This window comes from Leuresthes tenuis, unplaced genomic scaffold, assembly GCF_036924035.1.
Source record: "Leuresthes tenuis unplaced genomic scaffold, fLeuTen1.0.hap1 SCAF_1, whole genome shotgun sequence".
NCBI lineage: Eukaryota > Metazoa > Chordata > Actinopteri > Atheriniformes > Atherinopsidae > Leuresthes > Leuresthes tenuis.
Genome location: NW_027325355.1, coordinates 4623932 through 4647162, shown reverse-complemented (window position 1 = coordinate 4647162; position 23231 = coordinate 4623932). Strand labels below are relative to the sequence as shown.

Below are 23231 nucleotides of genomic sequence, written 5' to 3'. Positions count from 1 at the left end.
ATTCCATATCCCTAGAGCCAAGTTGCAACACTGGGGATTGGCACACCCAGTTCCCCCTCCTCTGTCTATGTGCTAACAGACCAATAGTATGCGTTCGTTCATTCATTCAGCTTAAAGTATTGGTGAAATAAAGACACAATGCCTTATTTAGAGGCTGTATTGTCTATGCTCTGCTCTCTCCCGTTACATGGATATATGCGGATCTAAATATCTTCCGAAGGACGCCGACTTTCGCCAAACTGTTCTCGGTGAATAGATAAACGTATTTCATGTCAGAAATAAGGTCTAGGTTTAAAAATACCGGAGTTCCCCTTTAAGATGTTCAACAGAGAAGATGGGAAATTTTGCTCAATAAAAAGTTAGATGGATTACCAAGAGCCCTGTTTTCACCCTGAGGACCAGACACAAAACCCATCAAAAATCATTGAATGACTCCAGAGAAACTTAAATTATTGTTTCAAAAGTGAGAAAATAATTACAATATATATTCAAAAACATTTCCAAAGTAGAAAACAATTGCTACCGTTTTGGGGAGGGAAATTACTTGGTTCAGCTATATTAAACAGCAAGACATCTAATTATTTACTTATGTAAACCAGAATTACAATATTCATAAGCTGTACTATTGGATGATGAATCCTGACCTGAGAGATTCCAGTCTACAATGTAGACTACTTAGTCCAACAGACAGCTGCTTCAGTCCTGAATCCTGCAGGTCGTTGTTACTCAGGTCCAGTTCTGTCAAAGGACTGGAAGGACTGGAGGACTGGAAGCTGAGAACTGAGGACAGAGCTTCACAGCTTATCTCTGGAAGATTACAGCTCCTCAGTCTGCAGAAACAGTCATAATCAGAGAATGGTAAACAAATGATCCAAACATTTATTCAGCAAGTTTGATCAGTCACCTGCCCCTTCTCCAGTAGGATCAACCATACTGCAGCTCCTGTCATCTAACCCACCCCACCTCCAACTCCACAATCATCTCAACAACAGTCACCTCTACACCCCCTCTGCTACCCATTAAATCCAGCTGACACACACACAGAGTGAAGAAATGGTCAGAAGACGCTGAGGGGGATTTGAAGGATGAATGCTAGCCAAGCTATGATCACGCCTGGACAATGTTTCTCATCCCATAAATGACACCAAGACTGCACTGAAAAGCTCAATTACTGACAGGCTACTGAAAGGTAAATGTTTCTATTCTATTCTACAATATTCTATTCAGTCTGGATATTTTCATCTTTTATAACACCATCAGTTGGTATAATGTAAAATCAGACAGTATCAAAGCATTCGAACCTGAGAGATTGCAGTTCACAGTGTGGACTCTTTAATCCAACGCACAGCTGCTTCACCCCTGAATCTCTCAAGTTGTTCTTACTCAGGTCCAGCTCTTTCAGATTGGAAGACGGGGAGTTGAGCATTGCGGACAAAAGTTTAAAGCTTCTCTCTGACAGCTTACAGCCATTCAGCCTGAACAGATAATAACAAAGTGACAAGTAATACATTATTTATTTCTCCTGTTGGAAAGACAGCTGTGTTTTTGAATGATGATAGCTTACAGAGCTTTGTTGGAGGCTTTGACCACTGGCAGCAGCCTCAGAAGAGCCTCCTCTGAAGCAGAGTATTTCTTCAGGTCAAACACATCCAGATCTTTTCCTGATGACAGTAAGATGAAGACCAGAGCTGACCACTGAGCAGGAGACAGTTTATCTGTGGAGAGACTTCCTGAACTCAGGTAACGTTGGATCTCTTCCACTAGAGAACGATCATTCAGTTCATTCAGACAGTGGAACAGATTGATGCTTCTCTCTGCAGACAGACTCTCACTGAACTTCTTCTTGATATAATCAACTGTTTCCTGATTGGTCTGTGAGCTACTTCCTGTCTGTGTCAGCAGGCCTCGTAGGAGACTCTGATTGGTCTGCAGGGAAAGACCCAGGAGGAAGCGGAGGAACAGGTCCAGGTGTCCATTTGGACTCTGTAAGGCCTTGTTCACAGCACTCTGGAAGAAGAGAGTCTCTTTTAGTGTGTCAGACTTCTGAGACCTTGATTGTTTTTCCATCAGGTTGACTCCAGAGTTGATGAAGGTCAGATGCACATGAAGAGCAGCCAGAAACTCCTGAACACTCAGATGGATGAAGCAGAACACCTTCTCCTGGTACAGCCCTCTCTCCTCTATAAAGATCTGTGTGAACACTCCTGAGTAGACTGAGGCTGCTGAGATATCGATGCCACACTCTGTCAGGTCTGATTCATAGAAGATCAGGTTTCCTTTCTGCAGCTGCTCAAAAGCCAGTTTTCCCAGAGACTCAATCATCTTCCTGCTCTCTGGACTCCAGTGTGGATCTGTCTCAGCTCCTCCATCATACTTGACCTTCTTCACTTTGGCCTGAACCACCAGGAAGTGGATGTACATCTTAGTCAGGGTCTTGGGCAGCTCTCCTCCCTCTCTGGTTTTCAACACATCCTCCAGAACTGTAGCAGTGATCCAGCAGAAGACTGGGATGTGGCACATGATGTGGAGGCTTCGTGATGTCTGGATGTGGGAGAGGATCCTGCGGGCCTGCTTCTTATCTCTGAATCTCTTCCTGAAGTACTCCTCCTTCTGTGGGCCAATGAACCCTCTGACCTCTGTCACCATGCCAACACAGCCAGGAGGGATCTGATTGGCTGCTGCAGGTCGTGTGGTTATCCAGAGGCGAGCAGAGGGAAGCAGTTTCCCCCTGATGAGGTTTGTCAGCAGCACATCCACTGAGGTGGACTCTGTAACATCAGTCAGGGGCTCCTTGTTGTGGAAGTCCAGAGGAAGTCGACACTCATCCAGACCGTCAAAGATGAACACAACCTGGAACTCTTCAAAGCTGCAGATTCCTGCTTCTTTGGTTTCAGTAAAGAAGTGATGAACAAGTTCCACCAAGCTGAACTTTTTCTCTTTCAGCACATTCAGCTCTCTGAAAGTGAATGGAAACATGAACTGGATGTCCTGGTTGGCTTTGCCTTCAGCCCAGTCCAGAGTGAACTTCTGTGTTAAGACTGTTTTCCCAATGCCAGCCACTCCCTTTGTCATCACTGTTCTGATTGGTTCATCTCTTCCAGGTGGGAGTTTAAAGATGTCTTCTTGTCTGATGGTTGTTTCTGCTCTGCCTGCTTTCCTGGATGCTGTTTCAATCTGTCTGATCTCATGTTCATCATTGACCTCTCCAGTCCCTCCCTCTGTGATGTAGAGCTCTGTGTAGATCTGATTCAGAGGGGTTGGGTTTCCTGCTCTAGAAATCCCCTCAAACACACACTGGAACTTCTTCTTCAGAGCAGATTTAAGTTTACGTCCACAAAATTCTGAATGGACACAAAGAGTAACAATAGTAAATAAATATTTCAACCCTGTAAAGAATGAGTATTTGAACATGTGTTGTTCTGTGTGTTGAGACATCAGTAAATGTGTCATTTATCCAGCAGGTTAAATCTTTAGAGAAATCCTCTTACTGCTCTGCAGACGGTCAGCCAGCTCCTCCTGCTTCATTCTCCTCAGGAAGTGAACTGTGATCTTCACTAATGCCTCTCTGCTGCTCCTCTGCTCTTCATCCTCATCCTCCCTCTGACCCTCTAAGCATTCTGGGTAATCTGGATTCAGAACCCTCTGGATCTTCTTCAGCTCCTCCTTCACAAAAGTGACCATGTTGTCCTCCAGCAGCTGGAACAGAATACTATATGAATGAGCCAATCAGACTGCAATCATGGAGCCAAACATCAGATCCATGTTGGACACACTGACAATCCACTGGTCTACAAAGTGCAGCATGGAGATGACTGTGAACAGAATAGATGGAAAAGTAGTTGTTGTATATGTACAGACCATAAATATGGAGTCCAGCTGTGTTTGATGCTGCTGGGCAGACTGACCACTGGGAACCTCTGAGCTCTGCTGGTCCACTCTGTGGAGGAATCATGAAGAATGAGCTCACATTCTGTCTGTCCACACAGAGACAAACACAAGGTAAAGGTCCTATTAGTTAGATTGTTGATTACAACTCTGTCAAAGATTGCTCTCACTACTATTAACAGTGAAATATAATTTCTGTCTGTATTTCAGTGGAGCTTCAGTAGCTTCTATTTTATTGTGCTTTTATTGACCTTTTTAATGATGTGGACCACCAAGATATTCTCACAAGTTGTTTTCAGTCATTCAACATGTGCCTATGTGCCTGTTTTTCTTGTTTTGCTTTAAACAGAACTTGAAGATGTCACTAGCTTTAGACAATTCCACAGGACCATTGTTAATATAACCATCTATTTATGCATTAGACAACATTCTGCTGTGGTAGAAGAACACAGCCGCTGTGGGAACATCCTCTATGCTGTCATCTCTTACATGTGATGGACACAACAGGTCCATCAGTAAAACCCATTCATCCCTCTCTCCAACTCTCTCCAGCTCCTCCTGGGGGATCCTGGAGGTGACCCCAGGCCAAATGGGATATATGATCCCTCCAGTTTGTTCTGAGTCCCCCTTCGGGGTCTGCTAACAACAACAGTAGCTTCTTTTAAATCATCAACTTGTATTTTAGACCTAATCGATTGTTCAAGAAGATCTCTATATTGGATTTGATCAGTCTGTCTTTGTTGCCAGGATATGTACCTCAGACTTTTAACAACATGCTGAAGGATGCACATCTTTTGTCCAGAATTAAATTTTTGTGAATCTCAACTCCTCCTTCCAGTTGAAGAACACATGAACAAAGGCCCTGGAGTGGAGCTGGTCAGTGTTTGATTGTATAAGACTAATTTTAGTGAGCACAGGTAAACATGTAAACAGCTTTTTGTGAAACATTCTCAAAATTAATCTGATGCAGCACTTTGTTATGATTTTAATGGGGCTGTCAAACAATCAATTACTTTAATCGCAATTAATCACATTTTTACAAAGTTAACTCACGATTAAACTCTATATTACGGTGTACATTTTAGGACATCCTCAGGATCAGGCAATTCGGCGTCATTCCTCAGATGAAAAGGTGTCAGACTGGCACCAAAAGGCTTCATAAAAAAAACTTTTCACAATGAACGGCCTCAGAAAAACAAATGTCACACTCAACGGCATCAGCTCAAACGTTGTCATTTAAAACGGCTTCAGCTCAAAAGTTCTCATTTAAAAAGGCATCAACTCAAAAGTTCTCATTTAAAATGGCTTCAGCTCAAAAGTTCTCATTTAAAAAGGCATCAGCTAAAAGGTTGTCAGACTCAACGGCATCAGCTCAAAAGTTCTCACATAAAACGGCTTCAGCTCAAAAGTTGTCACACTGAACGGCATCAGGAAAAAAAAACGTCAGACTGAAAGGCATCAGCTAAAAGGTTGTAAAACGGCACCGGGAAAAAATGTCACGGGTGCAAAGTCTAGGCAATGATAGTCTTTGGTCTGGGTTTGACCCATGGATGTAATATAATCCATGGTTTGATCGCGGAAATAAATTATGTCGACCAGAGACAACTTCGCCATCGACTTGCGACCGAATCTGCAATGGCAACCGCTCCAAACAGAAAGATCCTAGACATATTTGGAACAGGACACGAACGTAAGTTTTATTTTATTTTGTTTTTCTTTCTTTCACAACGCAAATCTGTCTCTAAAATTTGCTCTTTGATGTGAACCAAAGGGGAACTATGAAAGTCCAGTCACTTTTGCGCAGTTTTGCTAAACCACCTCCTGGCCATGTGCATTTGTTTACAACAGAGCCGGCGAGTAATCAACTAAAAGAGCGGCAGATGACATTAGGCTATGTTGTTTTATATGTGACTTGTGGTACTATCTGTGAGCTACAACAGTAGACCTTGCATGGAAGTGCACCGTTTTAGCTGTGGGGAGTAGATAGTAACAAAGTAATTAATATCTCTAGGGTAAGTTGAGACGCCTGCCCCATACACTAAATAATTTAAATAAGCAGACGCAATTTAATTAAAATATAATATAACTGTGTGGATTTAGTGATCTTGACAATGAAAAGTCAATCTTACCCACTCTCTCCTAAATGGCATGCACCCAACTTTATTTAAAAATGTCGCACTGTGGTTGAGCAATAACATTTTGCTTGTTGTACATCTTTTTCAGACATTCTTTGAAGATGTCAGCCCCCACACAAAGAAGTATACACAATGCTGAAATGTGTAAACTTACTGTTTCTGAATAAGACTTATGTACAAATATTTGTTTTATTGATGTTGATGTGTTGTCAGTCCATTATCATTGGTTTGCTTTATTTCTCATTTTGCAGTTAGGAGTCAATTATTATTATTTTTCCCCTTTTTTTTCTTTCACCTTGCCTTGCATGCAATTAGTGGCATTGCACACAGTGCACCTCCTCATATTGGCTATATGAGCATGCATGACTTGACAATGGCCTTGTTGCTGTCTGAAACGTCAAATACAAAAATTGGAGTTGAGTGTGCGGCGTCCTCCTTTTATCCATGTTTGCTCCTTCACCAGCACCTCCATAAACTGTGGTGTGCGTTACTTTCACTAAAAAAAAAAACCAGACAGACTAACACAAGTTATCGATACCTCAATAAATTGCACAGACAGTTACAATTTCAGTACACTAAATTACTTGTCAAAACACTTAAAGGATTTTGACAACTTTTGAGCTGATGCTGTTTTAAATGACAACGTTTGAGCTGATGCCGTTGAGTGTGACATTTGTTTTTCTGAGGCCGTTCATTGTGAAAAGTTTTTTTATGAAGCCTTTTGGTGCGAGGGTGACACCTTTTCATCTGAGGAATGACGCTGAATTGCCTGATCCTGAGGATGTCCTAAAATGTACACCGTACTATATTAAGAGTTATAATCAAATAAACACAAAGAAAATGTCTTTTAATAAAAACGTGCATTGTAGACCCACTTGAAATGTCTATTTAAAAAGTACAGTACATAAAAAGGGTGGAATGCTCTCTCCGGGTCGGAAATAAGATCCTTCCACAAGTGGAGGAGTTCAAGTATCTCGGGGTCTTGTTCACGAGTGAAGGACGGATGGAACGGGAGTTTGACGGACGGATCAGTGCGGGTCCACAGTGTTGCGGGCTCTGCACCGACCCATCGTTGTGAAGAAGCAGCTGAGCCAGATGGCGAAGATCCCCGATTTACTGGTCAATCTATGTTCCCATCCTCACCTATGGTCACGAGTTGTGGGTAGTGACCGAAAGAACAAGATCGCGAATACAAGCGGCCGAAATGGGTTTCCTCCGCAGGGTGTCTGGGCTTTCCCTTAGAGATAGGATGAGAAGCTCAGTCATCCGGGAGGGGCTCGGAGTAGAACTGCTGCTCCTCTGCATTGAGAGGAGCCAGATGAGGTGGCTCGGGCATCTGGTTAGGATGCCCCCTGGTGAGGTGTTCCGGGCTCGTCCCACTGGGAGGAGACCCCGGGGAAGACCCAGGACACGTTGGAGAGACTATGGCTCTCGGGGTCTCCCCGGAAGAGCTGGAGGAAGTGGCCGGGGACAGGGACATTTGGGTTTCTCTGCTCAAGTTGCTGCCCCCGCGACCCGACCTCCAGAGAAGCGGCAGATAATGGATGGATGGACAGTACATAAAATGTCACAAAAATGTGATCTTAAACCTGACGAGGTAGTAGACAACAAACGAAAACAGAACAGGGCCTAATGACAGTTAAATGAATGAAAAACTGCAGTTATTAGACACATCAGATTCAGAACTCTGAACTCTTAGTGACTTTTATTCAATTTAAATCTCTAATTCAGCGATTAATCGTGATCAAAAAAGATTGTTTTTAATTAATCGCATCGCGATCAATGCGTTAACTATGACAGCCCAAGATTTTGATAATCTTTCTTACCTCTGTGCTACCTGTTGGTATCCATATCTGTCAGATATGGAAGTATTCTTCATGGATAACCAGCTGGGTTCAGCACTCTCCAGCTTCCTCCTGATTAAAAAACATAGATTATAATCTTCTCTGCACCCAGAACACAGTCAAAACTCAGAAGGTGATCAACTCAAAATGTCACATGTTGAATTTAATCTAAACCATTTAAATTAAATATCTTGAAATAAAACTAAATAATAAACCTAAAATACACTGAGAACAGTAAATGATAAATAATAAGCAAAGATCATAAACCCTCCGTTTTGCTTTTGTAAAGTAACAGAATAAGAGATCATTTCTATGGAAATAAACTAAGTCTTCCATCACACACAGATGTTCACATCCATGAAACTAGAGTCAGGGTTCCAGATGTGGTGCCAAGTATTACAAGCTTTATATCTACAGACAGGTGAAGCTGTTTGATTCAAACCTCTGATGCAGAATGTCTGCTGTTCTCTTTGCTGTTGAAGTGTGTGTTGTCATAAAATAAAACAATCAGAAGAAAAGGTTGTGGATGTCCACAATTTTGTTATGAACTCATACATGTGTTTGTTTAGTTAGAGGTGTATCAGTTTATTAGCAAATGTGAATAAATGATCACAGCATCTACTGCTACAGACTGTACAACAGTTCATTTCCAGCACAAAGTGGACTCAATACTTAGATTTCCTATGTGTGACAGACAGAAATATATTGCATTATTATTATGATGAGCAAAGTTTAAATGTGACGGTAGGTGATGGAGGCTGTGTTTGTGGAAAACATCCAACACGCACCGCTTCACATATGAACATAGAAATGGATGTGAAACAGAGCTGAGCTCACATTAAACACATGTTGGAATAAAAACTGTTCAAACGGACTCTACTACATTTTACTCTGTTACAACATTTACACTCAGCTCACCTCTTAAAGGATGGATGTTGGTCTGATTTGAAGTTAAGAGGAAAACTCATTGACTCATTGCTCTTAAAGGACACACAGCTGGGTCCAGGTTCAGGTTCAATGTGAAATTCAGTTGGAAAATTTGGAGAGATCCTGAAAGAAAAAGATTTGTTTTAATAAAGTCAAGATTTTCCATAAAATTCTACCAGAAACAAAGTTGTTTTGATCAATTCTGTGAGACAAAAATATAATTACAAACTTGGTGGATCCATTTATTAGCAATTGTGAATAAAAGATCACAACATGTACTGCCATAGACTGAAGAAATGTTCATTTCCAATACAATGGAGAAATGGATGTGAAACAGAGCTGAGCTCACATTAAACACATGCTGGAATAAAAACTGTTCAAACTGACTCTGCTACATTTTACTCTGTTACAACATTTACACTCAGCTCACCTCTTAAAGGATGGATGTTGGTCTGATTTGAATAAAAGAGGTAGATCCATTGACTCATTGCACTTAAAGGACACACAGCTTGGTTCAGGTTCAGGTTCTGTTTCAGGTTCTGGTTCTGGTTCAGGTTGCTTCCTGTGAATAAAGGTGGTTTGGTGATGTGAGTGCTGAGCTCTGACATGGAGAAGAGTCATGGACAGTTAGAGATGGTCATCTCACCTCTGAGCTTTGCTCTGGCTCTCATGTTCCCCACACAGAGTGGTTTTAGTGTCCTCACACTGATCCATGCTGCTGAATTCACATCAGCTCACACACACTTTCTACCTTCATCTGCAGAGGAAACACAAATCATTCATCTGCACATCAACTCAAATCCTCCTCTCCATCATTTGGGCTGTAAAAAGATCAGCTGCTGTTCTTCCACCAGTCCACTGGAGGGAGGCATGGAGCAGCACAGACATCATAATTATGATGATGATGATGATGATGATGATGATGATGATGATGATGATGATGATGATGATGAAGCATTTCCATTCAGTGACACACACTGATTATCTGAACCTGCAGCATGATGATACATCTGATATCTGAAACACTGATGGGCTGAATGCAGGACTGAACTGACATGAACAGCTATACTGTAGATAAGTAGCAGCAGGACTCCAGAAATCCATCCTGCAGGATCACTGCAGTCTGACAGGAACCACCAGGGGGCGCTCACTCCTCTCTGTTAAATATTATTCACTGATGAGTCCACATGATCACACACAGAGGCTCCAGACACACCTGAATTATGATCCTTCATAAAATAAGTATTATAAAATAAGTCAAATTAAAGTTAAACAGTCTATTGTCCTCTGTTGGAGGAGAAAACAGCAGCAGACTGAGTGGGAAACATTTCATGTTGGTAACAAGCTGCAGCTCCTCATCAACACACACTGATTGTTGCTGTTTACTCTCAGCTCACATGACTTGTGTCTCATCAGCAGAGGAAATCTCTCTCTGCTCGGAGACTTTGTTAAATGAATGTGAAGTGTCACTTACTCAGCTTCTTCCATGAACTTCTTCCCTCTGCAGCTCTCTGCTGTCTGGACCAGGTCTGTGTGGAAGAAGAGGAAATCCTCTGCTGCTTCTCCGACATCAGTCCTCTGTGTCTGCAGGCTGCCGTCACTCTGAAACTCTGCAAAGCATAAAAGAGTCTTAAAGTGATCAGAGGTCAGCTGCTGCAGCTTTATATGACTTTAATTCACCAATAATTAACCTGCAGAGCAAACAGCTTAAACAGAGCTGAAGCCCTCAGTCCGATCACTGATCAGCGCCTGGACATAAAAAACTGAAGAAAATGATTAATTTGTTCATGTCGTTGGAACCAAAGCTCTGGTGAAGACTTCAAGGCAAACTGAAAAGTGTTTTTTTCCCAGTTTGTGTGTGAGGGAAAAAGCTTTCAATGTACTGCATTCAGGACCAAAGCTGACTCATGTTTGGTGATAATTCATCTCTTTCAGTGGTCACTGCTGGTACATGAGTTACAGGTGAGGTGGAAACACTTGATGTCAGAGAATCAGGTGAAGTTATTGTGACTTATAGAAGCTGCTGGACTGCAGCTAAACACTTTAAATGTTTCTGACAGCAAACATCCAATCAAAAGTGTTCAAAACAAGATAATAAAAATAAGATTAATGATAAACTTTTATGGGCTGGATGTGAATCGTGTGAAAGTTTGTGATTTATTTATCATTTTGAGTAGGAACTGATAAAAACATGTGGTTAACATGAATAATTTTAGAAGTGATGTTGAATTATTTCCATTGTTGTGAATAATATTAACAAATCCTGCTGTTGGTGAGAAAATCCCCACCTATTACCTGCCCTGCCCCCATCAGGGGTGGAGCTGTGACTCATTGCAGGCAGCAGCTCAGCTGTGCCTCAGTCTGTGGAGAGGAGAGTCCTCTTCTTTAACGCTCTGTTTGAACAAACTGTGAGTCTGAGCTTTGTCTTCAGTAACTTTCCTGTTTTACTTTATTGTTGTGTTTAATCCAAGTGGAAAACATTTAGTCTTGTTTCCTCTTTCCTTTTTGGTTTAGTTCAAGTAGTTTAAGAACAAACATTTAGAGTTTTGTCATTGTTCGCATTTCCTGTTAAAAAATCCTCTAAAAACTAAAGCGTAAGTCTTCAAAATGTTGAGGTGACTAAAGCTTCCAGTCAAAGTGAACTGGGAGATGTTGCTTCATCATCATCAGAATCATGCTGTGTGTGCTGGGCTGCAGCTCCATGCCTCCATCTACTGGACTGATGGTAGAAATCCAGCAGCTTCCTCTGCCTCAGACTCCACACTTTAACTTTATTTGGAGATCAACAGGGATCAACATAATTAATATATTTATAATACAAAGGGAAGGGTTTTAAATCATGTGTGTAACCACCAATAATCTCTGGTTACAGCACCTAAGGGTCCAATATGAAGAGTACAGCTTTAACAAATCTTAAATATACTGAGGGGCATCACCGTGCTGCAGCTGAGGTGCAGATGAAGGTAGAAAGTGTGTGTGAGCTGATGTGAATTCAGCAGCATGGATCAGTGTGAGGACACTAAAACCACTGTGTGGGGAACATGAGAGCCAGAGCAAAGCTCCATCTCTAACTGTCCATGACTCTTCTATCAGCTCTCACATCAAACCATCAGCAGCAAACTTCTCCCAGTGCTGGAACTGGAGCCAGTTGTGTTCTTCCAGAGTGACCACAGAGAGGATTTTATTCAGCTTAGGATCAATATTCTGCCTCAGTGAGCTGAGTTGTGTTTGAGTGGTGGTGAAATGTAAAGAATTGTCTCTTTCTGCAGTGAAGTGGCTTTAGTGGGGTATGAAAATGTAAAAATTATCAGAAGGTGCATGTGTGGCTCTCTGCTGATGATTATCTACCCCACAGTTTGTTGCTACATGTGGACTTGATTGTGCAGTTATTGTGGTCCTTCATGTGCAAAACAGGAACATCAGTGAGACGAGTAATCCAGGATGGTTCTTCTGGTAATTCTAGTGATCTAAACTTAACCGGCTCGTAGATGAAGGAGGACCCAGATTCACATGCAGGAGTCAGAGGAATGAGAACTTCATTCAGAACTCAATGAGCAGCCCTACGGCGATGACTAATACAATCAGTAACAGCAACCAGGAGTGAAGCAGAAGCAGAACTAAATAAAATGCACAAGGGACTGAGCAAACAAAATGAAACAGGAAGCAAACTGACTGACGTCCAAAAGTGAACTAATTTCAAGATGAAAAAGAACAGAAATCCAGAGAACAAGATCAACAGGAAAACTGAAACATTTAACGTAATAGCTTGCAAAATATGGAAAAATAGCGCTGAAAAAGAACATTTCCCACTTAAATAACACTAAACTTAACACAATTTAGCAGCTATGATGTGAACACAAAAAGAATAAACTCATCTGGCCATTTCGCCCACACATTTATCAGTAGGTCATACTTTTCTGCTGCTGCTGGTACAAATGTGCCTTTCTCTGCTCAGCAGGTCATCTCTCATACTGGGGAACAGATTCTTTTTCAACCTTTTGCTGTATCCTGACACTGGATTGGCTGCAGGAACTGGATGAGCGCTGGTCTCTGAGCACTTGGACTGGGTTTGGTTTCAGATTCATTTGCACATTGATGCTAAAAGCATCTTCAAAGCATCTCGCTCTGTTATTATTGCTTTTACTGTCATTTCTAAGAGCTTGAATATGCAGCTGGGCTCGAGTTCTGTGATGCACACTTTCATCTCCATTGATCCTTTCTACAGTTCCACCACTGCTGGAACACTGATTAATGGTGAAATAACACAAGGCCAGGGCCGTACGCAGGGCCCAAAAAATACTGAGGTCATGAGTCAGAACTTCTAGTCGGGTTCAGGGGCTCCCCTGGAAATTTTTTTAATTCCGTTATTTAAATCTGGCCATTTTCAGAGTCTTAAAAGATCAAAAACAACATCATAATGACTTTTATTTGTTTTGTTTGTTATCAGAGAACATCAGCCTCATCCTAAATGATTTGCAAATGAGTTACAATGTAAAACTGGAGAATGAATTTCATCAAGTCATGGATTAGGAATAAAAAGGAATGAACTGTCCTGGGACAGAGGGATAATATATACAAATGCTTCATATTTCCTTCAGTATTTAAAATAGATACCCAAGCCCTATTACACTATCATGTTGGTGATAGTGTCTAATCTGTTCACTCTTGTTAAGGAAAACCAGCTTCTGAACACATTTCTATTATAATCTTACACAATACTTCAATTATCCTGCATTATACATCTGACTTTTAAAACGTACACAGGTCTGGCATAGTCTCTTCCTTTTAGAGTACCTGCTCTCCCTCTATCACTGCTCCTCTTCTTGCTGCTTGGCCCAAAGATGAGCTTGGTTTGGCTCAGCCTTTTCCTCCCTGTCCTGTTTTCCCTTTAGTGAAGAATATAAAAAACTGGACGATCTCACTCACCTGCACCTTAATGCTAACGTCAATAATATTGTTAATATTGTACATTTTTACACTTATATTTTAATACCCTACACTCGACACTTTTTTACTGAAGCATTTTCTCTTATTTTGTGTGGACTTATTGTGCCAAGTTCTTTTTTTTCGACATATTTATATTTAAATTCTTATCTTTAATTCTTGGTAGCAGGTAAAAAGAAAATTTCACTGCACATTGTACTATGTATGATTATGTATGTGACAAATAAAACTCGTGAATCTATAAACACAGTCAAATACTAAACTGATAGAAATGAAAACAATACTCCATTTCAACATCATGTTTTCAGATGTGTCAGAAATCTTAAAAAACCTTGAGGGCGCTGCAGAGCTTTTGAAATTTGAGGTAAAAATGGGGCATTCTGAGGCTTTTTGAAGGACCATTATGGTGACTCCTGAAGTAAGGGCAAGTTACCACAGAAAATTATTTATTATTATTATTTTGAAAATGAACGGGGTGTTTTATTTTGTTTCTGCGCACGACTTCCTGTCCCGCGCGAGCTGCTCTGTGCAGTGTTGCTGCGTTGTGCTCCGGCATCCGGCAGAAATATAGAACAGGTTCAGCATCCAACGTTGACAAATCAACACTGAATAAACGTTTCATTTTCAATCGAAGACGTCGCTGACATTTCAATCGCAAAATGAATGTTGACTCAACCGGTGGAAATTGATTGACGACCGGTACTGACGGAGTTAACCAAAATTAAACTTTGATTCATGTTTCCTTGCTATCCGAGTAGGACGCTGGCTGCAATAAAAATATCTCCACATTAAAACAACTGATCAAACAACTGCAGAGTAGTGCAATCAAACAACACTGACTCAGTGGCGCAATAAGAGGCTGAAGAGGCAGGACAGTAGCATTCTGCTGCAAGGGGTCAACCTGCCTGACTCCCCAGAGTACAGCTGGACAGGCAGTGGATAAGCAGAAGTCAGCAGCTCAGAGGCAGGTGTTCAGTAAGCCACCACCTCCAGCTCCTGTACTTTTAAGCCCCTTCATTGTGCCAGTTGTGTTTGTCATCCCAACTGGAAACAAACAGATTGTGCCGTCTGGTCCCCTGCCCTCACCTCCGCCAACCCGGAGAGCGTAAGTGCACCCGCACAGTGGAAAAAAACTAATGCCGTCAGTGCCACCTGCCGCGCATAAAAGAAAATGGTCATGGGCAGTATTATGGGAATATATACTGTCCCAAAAATAACAGAATGTCTCTGGAAGAATGGATGCAGGAGATGAGGAGAAAGAGGGAGGAAGAAAAAAAATGGTTTCAGATCATTCTTTACATGTTAATATGCATGTAAATAGTTTTAAAAGAAAAAAAATGTCTTAATTTACTGTTCTAATTAGTTTCTTTTGTTAATTTATTGTATTTATTTTGTTTTGTTTTAGTTATCTTTTTATTCTATTTTTTCTATTTATATTGTTTCTTGTTCTAAATGACTTAATAAAGAAAGAAATTAATAACTTTAAACATTTTCCATTTTTTGTTTATTTATTGTATGTATTTTATTTTGGTATTTATCATTTCTTTATTCATTCTATTTTATTATTATTATTGTACTCTTGTTGCTCTTGTTGTAATGTTTCCTAAATTTAATTATTTTCTATATTTGTTCATTTATTTCTTTTACTTTATTTGTTATTTGTCATTTATTTTTTCTATTTTGAATTTAATTTATTCCTGTTTTTATTGCTTCAGGTTTAATTTCACACGTGTTTCTGAGTGTTTGTGTGTGTGTGAAATTAGTAATAAATTTGTTACATTTTAGTGAGTGTCTTCAGTTTTTTTCAACTCATTCATAGAAGACGACTACATTGTTGCAGTACTCAATTCAGAAATTTAAAAATTACATTTGATAACACTTGGTAAAAGTTTGTCTCATGTCCAATGGTGGAATCGAACCGGCAACCTTTGGATCGAGAGCCTCCTGCACTATTCTACAGCAGAGAGTCAAGTTTGCTTAGATTTCTCAAATGAATACACCAGACTGTGTGCTTTTACTTGAAATGGACAGCAGAAACACAAATAACTACAAGTTCCTTCCATTTTTTCCACTCATTTTCTCAAAATGTCTTCTTTTCCTTCATTTTTCTCCTTCCCCCTTTTCCCTCTTCTTCCGCCTCAAATACAGACTATTCCTCCCCTGCTTCAGCTCAGTCGGCAGAGCATCAGACGTCTAATTTGAGGATCCAGGGTTCAAGTCCCTGTTCAGGTGTATAAATTTAATCTGCCACTTAAACTGTGCTTCCCTCTATGCCTGCACTCCATTTCTACACTGTCACCTCTGACAGAGCCTGGCTAATGGTGTTCCTTCTATGTAGCTTATTGTTAGCTTTGCTGTTAGCTGCATCGTTATATCCTCATTTGTAAGTTGCTTTGGATAAAAGCTAAATGCATAAACATAAAGTGATAAAGCCGGCTGTCGACAGTTGAACACATTTTAAAAACATACGTGAAGAACTAATTCGCACAATAGTCTCATCTTTCAACTCCACTTTCCTCTGGTTAAGCTTGTATATGAACAGTTCTGCAGTTAAAAGCTAAAATCCCAAAGCAGAGTGGAGCTTCTGTGTTACCTGAGGACGGACTGATCTCCGCAGTGAATTCATCTCTTCCCAGGATGCTGTTTCCACTGGAGCTTTTCCCTGCTCCAGTCTCCCCAACAATTAATATCTGTTGTGAACAAAATAAAACAAGTAAAGAATCAAGATTGAATCGATGTAAACTGATGTGAAAAACTGTTCCATGTAACTGTTTCTACCTTAAGCTCTCAGAATTTATATTTTTCTTTAAACAAGTTTATCAGGGGAGAGCGCGAACGCAGTCCCCCACTACCACAAATTAAGCAGTTGACATTCCCACATTTGGGGAATACGCAGGTGTCCGTTCTACGGTCGTGCAAAGCGACCGTAGACAACTGACCAATCAGGTGGCCCACCGACTTTTGACCGTAGACTACCAATAGCTTTGCCGGACTCACCAGGAAGTCATAACGCGACCGTAGACAACTGACCAATCAGGTGGCCCACCGAACTTTGACCGTAGACTACCAATAGCTTTGCCGGACTCACCAGGATGTCATAACGCGACCGTAGACAACTGACCAATCAGGTGGCTCACCGAACTTTGACCGTAGACTACCAATAGTTTCGCCGGACTCACCAGGCAGCCAATCACATATCAGAGAAAGCGAAGAGACGGTGCGAGCGACATTTGGACATTGTTTTTGCTAACGACTTCGACAGTTTATCTGTTAAAGAAGTGAAAAACAGAAAGGTAATTTGCTACAAATTTGACGGAGTTAACCGTAGTGTTTTTCTGTGATAACCTTTTCATTGAAAGGTAAATATAAGAAGCTTCTCCCACTCAGTAAAAAGTCGTCGTAAATTATAACTGAAGACGCTTTTTAAACATAAACATTTTCTTTCTTACACTCATATTACCGAAACGTCTGTTTATAGTCGTTATCGTGTTAAAGGGGTCAACCAAACCAAATATATGCATTGCATGTATGCTTGTATGTATGTATGTATGTTTTTGTGCGCGCGTGTGTGCATACACACATAAATCTCTCTCTCTCCATATATTTATACAGGAATACACATATATCAATATATATCCCACATATCAGCTATACATGTGTGTGTATAACAGATATATAGACATTCAATATCATGTGCAATGTACAATGTGCAATATTTTAACTGTATGTGCAATATTAATTCACTTTTCATTATTGTCACTATTCAGTGTTATCATTACTATTACTACCTTGTACAATTACATTCATTATCTGGTGCAATACAACCTCTCAATAGCACTGATAAATTAATAGATTAATAAAGTTCTTATCTTATCTCGATAGGCAGACAGACATTTAATATCAAGATGTAATGCCACTTTACTGCTAATATGAATTGCTGCTCCAATAAATTTCCCTTTGGAGAATAACATTGTTTAACTATCTAGATGGCAAACCCCACAATCCGCATTGCCAACCCAGATGCTCCTGGAAATCGGCAACAGGCCATTCTGATGGCGAGCAAAGAGGCCCGTCTTTATCGGGATAAAAGGCTGGTCTTCCCCACACCTCCCCCGGAGCTGCTGAACCAAGCCACTGCCCTGGCCCACGCAGAAAAGCTCCTTCAGGCGGAGGGTGTCACTGCTCCATCCCGTCAGCAGTGCCTGGGAAAGCTGCCAGTGCCGTTCGGTCAATACAAGAATGCACCGTTCCACTGGCTTGTGGCAAACGATGTGGGCTACATGAAGTAGTAAGCATTTTAGATTTAAGACAAATTTGGTGGCATGTTTACACATCTGTTTCATTCTTGGTTCAATAACTAATCTGTTTGTCACAGTCAGATGATATAAATGATGCTTGTTTGAATTAAGGTAATGTATATCATTCCAGCATAATTGACAAGCACAGGGTAGAGAAGGCAAGCACACAAAAGAGAGGAGAAGCAGTGAACCAGTGGGTGAAAGACTTCCTCACTGAGTATGCAGAGAGCTTCCCACAAGTCTCCATTGTCCTTGAGGCCAACATCGACAGGTGCATCTATGGTCAGAAAGGCTTCGAGGACAGCAGCTTTCAGGAGATGTGGGAGCTCTACAGTCAGCATGGAAGAATAAAGAAAAAGCCAGAGCAGTTCACTGACAGCGAGAGAGACAGAGCACAGAAGGCCTACAGCTCAGTGAGGAGGTGGTTGAACACACCGGTGACCCACATCACAAGTGTGACGATGAAGAGGTTCAGAAAGTATATTTATGAGAAGGAGAAAGTAAGTGTTCAGAAAGAGAAAGGTTAGAATTACACAGAAAATAACAAATACTCAAATAGGTGAGTGTTTAGTGTTGTAAGTATGCTTGTGTGTGTTTGGTAACTGAAACGTGGTACATCATACATTCTGATTGTTACACTGCCTTATTGTCCAGCAACTGCAGGAAAGCACCTCTAAGTCTAGTCCTTCATTATGGCCCGGTGATGAAGCTGAGATGGTAGCTGCATGCGAGGCTGTGGAACGTAAGTAAGACACATCAGTCAATTTATATGAAGTCGTTTTATGTAAATAAGTCATAATATAAGATAAAAAAATTTATACATTTTTAGACTCTACCCAGTCCCAGGAGTCAGGTCTCAGAGACAAGGTAAAGCTGCCAGACTCCAGTGTCTTCAAAAGGCTTTTTCACCCCTCTTCACTGCCCAAGCTGCCAGAGTCCACCGCACCACCCAAGCTGCCTGAGTCCACCGCACCACCCAAGCTGCCTGAGTCCACCGCACCATCCAAGCAGCCAGACTCCAGTGTCTTCCAAAGGCTTTTTCACCCCTCTTCACTGCCCAAGCTGCCAGAATCCACCGCACCACCCAAGCAGCCAGAATCCACCGCACCATCCAAACAGCCAGAATCCACCGCACCATCCAAGCAGCCAGAATCCACCGCACCATCCAAGCAGCCACACAAGAAGTACATATCCAGGATCCCGGCTGCTGCACAGCCAACTGAAGCCCCGTCCGCATCCCAAGGCGAGGATTATCCACTGAAACCACCTCTAAGTGACTCACCTGTAAGTAACATTTACAGTGAATGCAAACATAACGTATCATTGCATGTTACAAATGATAAAAACAACTTTGCTTTGTACGTGTTGTGCGTGTTACAGGTGGAGTTAGAGGGCTGGGTACGTCTTTGGGAAAACCCAAACGGCATTCCAGCAGCTGACATCTCATGGCTAAAGGAGGACACAGAGAGAGGTCTCTTCACTGCCATTCAACTCTACAAGGACATCACTGGTGTGCTCAAGAGGCGAAGGGTGATGAAGTCAGACCGCATGTGGTTTTCCCCTCCAGAACCTCCAGGCTTCGTCGGAGGTGCTCTGCCTGTACCACACCTGTTTTTCCGCAGCCGTGTCTTTGTGTGGCGCCCTGTAGGAGTCTGGAGATGTTCCCTGAAGTGTCCTCGTGGCGATGAGTGTGTTGGAAAGGGTCGTAATGTGTACCTGTACAAGTCTGGCTACCACCACCGGGTATAACTCAATTCAGCTGTGTTAGAGTAAAAACATCATGGTTGAATAATGATTACATTGTATCTAAACATGCAAAAGTTCCTTGAAAATCCTCTTGATTTGATTATATATTGTTATATGTTATTATTGTTATTATATATTGTTCCCTGATCTGTAGTCCAGGTACGTCACATTTGTGACGTATCCAACTGGTACACGATGCTGACGGAGGTCCTGTGCTGTGGGCCTTGCACAAAGTCAGCCAGGGGTGGAGAAGGTGGCACAACAGGTCGGTGGCTTGCGTGGGATCCTGTTATTATAACACAACTGAGCGAGGCACATCAAGCTGTGTTCCCTGCCTGAGTTCACTCAGCATCGTGTGTGCACGTGTCAGTCTTTAAAGAAGTTATTCGAACCGACCTAAAGTTACCAATTTTTCCTCCACTAACAGGCGTGGTGTGGACAAGAATATTGTGCGTCTTCTGAGGGACCGAACCGAAGGGAACACTATGGTCCAGGTGTGGCGTCAGATACAGGAAAACCACACGGAGAAGCACCTTCAGTGCAAAGACCTGTACACCACACTCCTTATGAGCTTAGTGAAACCTGGAGGGATTGTTTCTGCAGTAGGTCACACATTTCAGGCTCCGCCTCCTCCAAGAGATCTCCCGTCTGCACGGCTCCTGCGCCACGCCTTCCTGCTGGCAGAGGCCGACAACGTGCAGGACTACAGGAGCCAGATCCTCTCCACTTTTGGCACTGTGCTAAAGATGGATTCCACCAAGAAAGTATGTAAATCAAAACGCAATCATAGATTGTGGCATACAGAACACATTTCCTATTATAAACATATTGTCATGCACTGTTAAATTATAGAAGAACAAGCAACTAAGTTGGGATGCAAACTCCAAATGTTTTTTAGGTAGTGAAGAAGCTGTCTGGTGAGGGTCACGGCTCAGGTTCACCAGCATTGGAAATGAGTACTCCCAGATAGTGACTTTTGTGCTGACCTGTGAGGAGTCCACAGAGAAGCTGGGACCTATGTGCCGTGGAGTAATGGAGAGGTTTCGGCTGGCCAACCAACCTGTCCCCAGCATCCTGTATGTGGACCGTGGCTGTTGCCGTGCACAGGGCCCAACAGCTGTGGAGACTTTGTTCCAGTCTTGGGTGGACAGTGGAATGGTTGTGCGTCTGGACATCTTTCACTGGATTCACCGTTTTGATGCAGCCGTCCGCACAGAGTCTCACTCCAAGTACGCAGAGTTCAAGTCTGCACTTGCTGGGGCGGTGCTGGCGTACAGCCGAGCAGACATGGAGCTCCTCATCAAGGCTGTCAGAGCCAAGGACCTGACAGCTCTGAAGGCTGTGACAGATGAGGACGTCATCCGCCTTTTTATTTCCAGGGAGCAGCTGAAACATGACGTGCGACGGGTCACACAAGGGGCGCAGGAAACGTTTAGGCTCATCAACCTGGCCATTGAGGAACTGAAAGGTCCCGCTGGGCTGGATGAGAGTGGAGTCAGCCTCTTCAAGACACCTGGTATAAAGACCTGACACTCAAAGTTACAACATTAATACTAGTTCTGTGGCATAAAAAAAGTGTACACAACAATCGGTTTGTGTGTCTGTACGTCATTTGTATTTGCAGTGGCCACTGATGAGATGTGGGCGGCGCAGCAGCGACACCTGGAGTGCATCCAGGATCCTCCAGACATCTACATGTATAGGGTGGCGCGTACAGCGACCATCAACAAAGTGGATGTGCCCTACTACAAATGTCTGCGTGGCAACAACAGCCTGGAAGGATTCCACAAAACTTTGCCCAACATGCTCCCAGGTACACAGGTGTAGTGTGGATATTTATAAAATGTCACACGTGTCACTGTGAGTCATCTCATGTGTTTTATTGTGATGTTCAGGTCCCCACTGCGCAGCCCGGCCCTATCAGCTCTATCTGATAAGTGGCATTGCACGGTGGAATTCTGACCGCCGCTCTGATGCACTGTTTGGGGGAAAAGGACGGCACCACAGAATCTACTCTGCACCGCTTATCGACCGCCTCAACACCCGCTGTCTGCAGCTGTTCGGAGAGACTGTGGAGGGAAACTTCCAGGCTCCCGCTGATGTCCCCTCTAATGAGCTGCTGGGGTTGGAATACCTGTTTAGTCAGAGTACAGGAGAATCGGGCCCTTTTTCTCTCGCAGACATCGTGAACGATGGGCCGGATCCAGAGGAGGAGGTGCTTCAGCCTGGGCAGCATGATCCAGATGTGCCAGATGAGGCTTACGAGAGTGAGGTGGAGACCTGTGACAATGCGCTGAGTGCTGAGCTGCCCCACATCCGGCTCTCCAGCAATGAAATTGCTAGTGTTCACCTTCCAGTCTTTGTGAGTAGCTGTTTGTTTGTTGATGTGGATGTACATTTTATTCCAGGAGTTAAAGTCGTTCAACTGCTACGTATGAGCCAGTGTTAGACGAGTTTTCAAATGTTTCCACTTTGCCAGGAGTTAAATTAGACATTAAAACAACAGTTAAACAGTAGCAAAGTATTTAAAGCTTGTGTAGAAGAAGGAAATAATCACTGAGGAAAAAGATTAACAAGTGAATGTGGCAGTGTGCAAAGTCAACATAACGTTACAAAATCTAAAAAACTTGTTTGTTTTTTTTTTCTGCCACAAGAGACAGAAGCAGATGAAAAGCAAATAAGACTAGATAAATCACACCTGCAACAGGCATAACATTTGTGTGTCACTGTTTGCACAGGAGGATGTCTGCAGTCCAACTCCTCTTCCTGGCTTTCAGCAGCTGGAAAAGTTCTGCTCTCTTCTGTTGGACATTGGCCTGACAGAGGACAAGCTGTCACTCACCACCAAGCAGAGGAACAATATCCTGGAAGCCTGGAATGCCGTGGAGGAGCACGACAAGCAGCCTCAGCAGTTCAATCAAGTGTACAGGACGCACTGGGGCAACACTCTGTACTGCCGCACTAAAAGAGACGACCTTGTTGATGCTGCTGTGATACAGAAAGTAAAGATGGCCAAACGCTACGCACCAGCACAACAAAACATAAGTGCTCAGCACAACAGGCTAATGTACACACTGGTGAAACTTTTGTGGCTGCATTGTCCTCATGGGTCACGCACCAGTCCGGAGAAGACGACCATCCTGGAGGCATACGAGCGGGTCCAGCACCGAATTTTAGTGGATGACCCTGTTCTCTGCAAAGCTGGCATTCCCCTACCTAAAATAAACGTCAAGACCGTGCGGGACTTCATCCAACACCAAGAGCGGCTTGTCAACATGAAGGCAACAATACAACCATCCACCATCACAAAGATCACCTCCATCTCATCAACAGACCTTCCTCCTGCCCCTCATCAGCCTACAGTCCTCCCTCCACCAGACTACCAGCTGATGAAATATGTGCCCACACCAAGCACTGCCGGGACAAAGGTTTTGAAGGGAAGGTCGGACATA

The 23231-nt window shown here is 42.5% G+C and overlaps 3 protein-coding genes across 5 annotated transcripts in view; 1 reads left to right on the top strand and 2 right to left on the bottom strand.

Moving 5' to 3' along the window:
* LOC140294513 (protein NLRC3-like) overlaps positions 1–23231 on the top strand; it is a 1060349-nt gene that overhangs the window by 651156 nt on the left and 385962 nt on the right. The gene's annotated exons all lie outside the window — the stretch shown is intronic.
* LOC140278845 (NACHT, LRR and PYD domains-containing protein 3-like) overlaps positions 1–23231 on the bottom strand; it is a 228296-nt gene that overhangs the window by 3486 nt on the left and 201579 nt on the right. The window lies entirely within an intron of this gene.
* On the bottom strand, positions 1737–16834 carry LOC140294561 (protein NLRC3-like). Its single transcript, XM_072379598.1, has 10 exons — positions 16824–16834; positions 16628–16760; positions 16329–16425; positions 14822–14887; positions 11892–11946; positions 8783–8914; positions 3859–3937; positions 3489–3696; positions 2002–3341; positions 1737–1760 (listed from the first exon to the last, which is right to left on the bottom strand). Exons 1-10 carry the CDS (start codon positions 16832–16834, stop codon positions 1737–1739), a joined length of 2145 nt encoding a protein of 714 aa, XP_072235699.1.

Coding starts and splice junctions, on each gene's coding strand:
- LOC140294561 (XM_072379598.1), bottom strand. Junction 8,915..11,891: donor TTTGCTGCTGATGGTTTGAT/GTGAGAGCTGAT, acceptor TTTTTCTTTCAG/GATCTCTCCAAATTTTCCAA. Junction 3,342..3,488: donor GGCTGACCGTCTGCAGAGCA/GTAAGAGGATTT, acceptor GTGTCCATTCAG/AATTTTGTGGACGTAAACTT.